This window comes from Capsicum annuum, unplaced genomic scaffold (assembly GCF_002878395.1).
Source record: "Capsicum annuum cultivar UCD-10X-F1 unplaced genomic scaffold, UCD10Xv1.1 ctg74956, whole genome shotgun sequence".
NCBI classification, from domain to species: Eukaryota; Viridiplantae; Streptophyta; class Magnoliopsida; order Solanales; family Solanaceae; genus Capsicum; species Capsicum annuum.
In genome coordinates, this window is record NW_025885109.1 from 516 (window position 1) to 6,171 (window position 5,656).

The 5,656-nt window shown below is 39.2% G+C and overlaps 1 protein-coding gene across 1 annotated transcript; it reads right to left on the bottom strand.

Annotated features, from left to right (window-relative positions):
- Nucleotides 1–4,652: 4,652 nt before the first annotated feature.
- Nucleotides 4,653–5,628, bottom strand: LOC124894539 (MDIS1-interacting receptor like kinase 2-like). The gene is made up of 3 exons (XM_047405165.1): nt 5,589–5,628; nt 5,023–5,469; nt 4,653–4,933 (listed from the first exon to the last, which is right to left on the bottom strand). Exons 1-3 carry the CDS (start codon nt 5,626–5,628, stop codon nt 4,653–4,655), a joined length of 768 nt encoding a protein of 255 aa, XP_047261121.1.
- Between the last annotated feature and the right edge of the window lie 28 nt (nt 5,629–5,656).

The following is a 5,656-nucleotide window of genomic DNA, read 5'->3' on the forward strand; positions in this document are numbered from 1 at the left end:
GGTGTTGGTATCCGCAAATGAAGCTCCAGTTGCCGCGGAGTCTGTCTGCTCATCTCTATGTACACAGATGCTCAAGATGAGGGGTCGAGTTGTTGCACCAGACTTCGAGCTCCCTTGGCAAAAAGTTTTTATACTAGACTTGCTTTGCTAGTAGGAACAATTAGCTACTTATCGTTCATCTGTTGGACTTCGATGTAGTATCTTGATTATGGATCGCTATATTTATAGAATGGTTTAAGTACAATTGAACGATGGAGGCACGTTATGTGTCGTCACATTATTAGACCACCTATTCGAAACCATGTTTGCTCGATACACATATTGTTGAGTCATGGTATTCGTATAACAGTCGTTAAAGCTAAAGAATGATTTTGTGTTTGAATAGCCTAGAATAAAAGTTGAACACATAGAGAATGAGTCGTGGCCACGAGAAAGAAGAAAAAAATACATTTAAATTGTAAATCGACGTACTCCTACCTACTAACCTCTACCCTAATCCGCGTCCTCCACCCCTTCCTATCAAGGGTTATGTCCTCTGTAAGCTGTAACTGCTCCACATCATACCTAATCACCTCCCTCTAATATTTCCTTGCCCTGCCTCTACCACTCCTAAAACCATCCATATCTAGCCTCTCATACCTCCGCACTAGAGCATCCGTGCACCTCCTCATCACATGTCTGAACCATCGCAACCTCACTTCCCTCATCTTGTCCTCCACTGAAACCACTCCCACCTTCTCCGAATAATCTCATATCTAACTCTATCCCTCTTGGTAAGCCCAGACATCCATCTCAACGTCCTCATTTTCGCCACCTTCAACTTTTGGATGTGGGAGTTCTTAATTGGCTAACACTCTCCTCCATACAACATAGCCGGTCAAACTGTCACTTTGTAGATCTTACCTTTAAGCTTAGGAGGCACCTTCTTATCACACAAGACTCCCGAAGCGAGCCTCAATTTCAACCGCCCTGCTCCAATACGGTGTCTGACATCCTCGGTAATCTCACCATTTTCCAGAATCATAGACCCAAGATACTTGAAACTCTCTCTCTCTCTCTCTTCTGAATGGTCTGAGAATCCAGCTTCATTACCACATTAGGGTCATTTTACAGATCACTAAACTTACATTTCAAGTACTCCATCTTGGTACTGCTCAACCTAAATCCTTTACACTCAAGGGTCTGTCTCCAAACCTCCAACTTATCATTAACTCCTTCCCGAGTCTCGTCAATCAGTACAATATCATTATCAAACACCATACACCAAGGCACCTCCACTTTGCAGCGTCAAAACAACCATCATCTACCCTGTTGCAACACTGTCAGAACAAGAAAGTGCTCTGATCTCCCTCTACCATTCTCACACGAGCCTTCGCGCCGTCGTACATGTCCTAAATCAACCTAATGTATGTCACGGGCACCCCTCTAGCCTCCAAGCACCTCCACAGAATCTCCCTAAGGACTTTGTCATACTCCTTCTCAAGAATAATGAACACCATGCATGTGCAAGTCCTTCTTCCTCTCCCTAAACTGCTCCACTAATCTCCTAACGAGGTAAATATTTGTCATCTCAACTTTTTGTCACTTTACTATAGTTAAGTTATTTAAATATTTACACTTTATTCATGAAATGTAGTATAGTTTCAGAAAGTAACGAAACCTAACTACTGTATTGAAGAAAAGTATCTATCAACATTGGTATAATATGCACTGATACAACTCTTACGCACGACTTTTCCATATACAGCAACATGATACAACTGCTGCTAAAGTGCTAAGTTGAAGTTGCCATTGATCGCGCATATGGTTTTTCCATATAATGTCTGCATAAAGAACTTTTAAATTCTAACTACAGTCTGCAACTAATCAAATGTGCTCAGCGAAGTCATAATGAACTCCGGCAAAGACAAAATACCAACTCAAACAATGACTCCGATACCATGTAATAAAGGTACGAAGGAATGAATCGATATCTTAGTATGGAAAGAGCAAAAAAGGATATCTGATAATTACTATTTATCTATGTACATTACAAGGATTACAACTACATTCATTCTTTTGCAGAAACCAAATGTACTTTTAATGTTTTTACTTTAAAAGCTGTGTTTGACTAATCTTTAATGTAAAAGTATCAAAGATTCTTGTAATCTTTAAATCTTGACCAAATAGTACAAATTATTGTTCTTAGATATGTGTTTTCATGTTTCGCTCTTTTGAATTTATCTGCGTAATCCTCCCTGTATTACTCTCTTTTTCCGCTTCACGCCGCCATTTCAACTATAAAAGATCAACTTTTTTCACAGTTAGCTGCACCGCATTTTTTTGCTGTTCCATTGAAGATGTTGTCGATCCGGGCATTACTTTCAATCATGTAGGAAAAACAAATGGTTGAAGAGAAAGACTTCCCTTTTGCAAAAATTCTAATGGATTGTGAAAAAGGTATAGAGGAAGAAAAAAGAAGTATCCACAAAAAGTACAATAAAATAATAGAAGAGGACTACAAGGAGTACAAAATAACAAACGATTTGCTATTTGACAGAATTGAAATGCAAAAGAAGGTAAAAAGTGATAAAGAGGCTCGCTACGAGAAGAAAATCATCGACTTTAGAGATAGAATTTCCCGTTTGAAGGAAACGAAGAGAAAAATTGATGAAGGTATTGCTGTTATGTGAATTTAGGTTCGATTTGTTTTGTTTTTTTTTTGCTCCTTACAACTTGTTAAGAATCGTTTAATGTATAGTTAATGGTAGATCTTGATTTTTTTGTGTTGACGTGTGTGTTTCGTGAAAATTGGCTATAAATTTGGAGGTGGAAACAGCCCGTCAAGATCCTGGTGCAACTGGAGTTAACTTGAAGCATAACAACGTGGTATCTTCTCAAGGCGAAGATCGGGCAATTGGGCTTTTTGCTGATCCAAAACGTGTTGGCACTTCAACCGGAAATAGCAGTGGTCAATCGAGACTCAAAGGTATAACGGTTTTGTGATTTAGACGACTTTGTTGTTATTACTATCTGTCTATATTATGTGGATATTTCATTAGGATTCATATAGCCGACCTCAACTCTTTGGATTGTGGAATAGTAGTTACTGTTGTTCTGTTAAACGGTTATAGGTATGATATTTTCTGATTATTCTTCACGATACACTAAAAATAACACCGCCACAACCACACAGACACACACGAAAAATGAAAAATGAAACACTAGACGTTCAAGTAGAAAGCGACTGTGAGAAACACTTGCATCGTATCTTCTAGACATCCACTTCGTCCACTGTTACATGTTTTTTAGCTGTGTCGATCTAGCCACTTTGCTGTAGTTAATTTTTTTCCTTTCTCGACTGTCTTGGTTTCCCTTTTATTAGGATATTGTCATGTTTTCATGCAAACATGATTCATTTTTCTTTTTTTTTTTTGAGCCTATCTTAAACAGCCTCTCTACCCCGTAATGGTATAGGTAACGTTTGCATATATCCTACCCCTCTCAGGTCTCACTTGTAGGATTATACTTGGTACGTTGTTGTTGTTGTGTGACTTATATTGGCGCGGATATCACACTTTTATTGGACAGATGAGTTTCTTACATCAATTTAAAAGGGGAAAACTTAATATGTTACGTTATTTTCTTGCAGACAAACCAGAAACTATGTCTGTTCATGTGATGAGCGACAATGATGATGAAATGACATTAAATGAAATTGCTCGTGCTTCAACACGTCATGGACAGAAAAAGGAAGTGCGCGTGAAAGGCTCCTCTAATTCGATGCAAAAGAGAAAAAGAAGCATGAACGAGGGTAAAAATAATGTTGCTTCTGAGTAAATTAGCCAGCCGCGACATGAGGGATTGAGTTGTTACATCAAGACTCCGAGCTCCCTCGGGAAAAAGTTCTTGAGCTAGACTTGGACGTCTTTGTAGTATTTTGATTATGGATTGCTATATTTATAGACATATGGATGCATGCTATGCTTGTTTTGTTGGAACATCGAGTACCCGCTTGGCCTGCACATAGCGGAAGCTTTAGTGCGAATGCTTGATCTGTTACAAGCTATGCTGCTCGGAGTCTTCAAAATTTTTGATGGGTGTGTGTTGGATCCTTCAAAAGTATTATATTTTTGAAGGATCCGACACGGGTGCAACAACAAATTTGGAGAGTCCGATCAACTTGAAAGGCATATTCACATAAAAGGAATTCGCTAGCAAAGTAATATATTCCATCTGATGCTTTCTTTTGATCATAAAAAAAAGGGGCAGCCCGGTGCACTAAAGCTACCGTCACAAGGGTGTATCGTACGCAGCCTTACCTTGCATTTCTGCCATATAGAGGCTGTTTCCAAGGCTTGAACCCGTGACTTCCTGGTCACATGGCAGCAACTTTACCAGTTACTCCAAGGCTCCCCTTCAAATTACTATACGATGCAGACTAGTAAATCCTCTATAAAACATCAGTACTTAGAAAACATGAAGCTTGTTTTTTTTGTTTACTTTTTGGCACAAGGAACAATTACCTTCAAAATTGTACACACTAATACAATAAACCACACAAGCACCCTAACAATACAAAAAAACTAAACCCAGTAATAATTTTGTCGTGGGTCAAAAGCTATACATACATTTTCATTCAAAGGCACTTTTACGGAATTAGAAAGCTCGCCTTACAGGAATAATGGGTGGGCGTAAGCATCCATTGATGATAACTTATGAGAGATGAATTCCATTGTTGGCCTTGATTTTGGAGTTTCAACCAAATAAGAGCTTGCTAGCATTTCAGGATACGGAAAATCTAGATGAATTTGCACCTGATGATCCATAGTAGATGAATTTGCTAGCACAGTAATGTACTCATCAAGATGCTTTCCTTTGATTATCTCCAATGCTAATACTCCAAAGCTATAGACATCACACATTTGCGTAACCTTCATTGTACATGCAAGCTCTGAAACAACACGATTTAAACGCGCAAATCAGATTAAGAACATTTTAAGTGTGTTTGAAAAAAAGGATAGAATTAAAGTTAGACCCTACCAGGTGCAACGTAGCCATATGTGCCTGCAAGCGCGGTGAAGTTGGATGAGTCTGGCGTGAGAAGCTTAGCTATGCCAAAATCTGAAACACGAGCTTCGTACTCAGAATCAAGCAAACCATTACCGCTTGATATGTCCCGATGAACAATAGGTGGTGAGCAATCCTGGTGCATGAAAGATAAAGCAAACGCAACACCTTTGATGCTATTCACCCTTTTAAGCCAATCCAGTTTCTTGGACTCAACTTCATTGCTTAAAATACTAGACAAACTACCCCTCTCCGCATACTCGTAAACCAAGAACGAGTGTTGTGCATACGAACAATAGCCGTAGTGGTTCACAATGTTCCGGTGCTTAATCCCAGTCAATTCCCTTACTTCATTCACGAAGCTTTTGGGATGTGTATTGATCTCAAATGAAGAGTGAAGTCTATTCACAGCTATAGTCCCTAATGATGGGAGTTTGACCTTTTAAAAGCTTCCATGCCCTCCTTGCCCAATGCAAAATGTTGCATCAAACTCCTCCGTAGCGTTTAAGATATCCCTGTACAATGCCTTCCCATCTAACATGGATATCGAAAGCCAACCATCATCATTCCGTCTTCCATCGTCTTTAGCTCTCCTTCTTCTTCTATC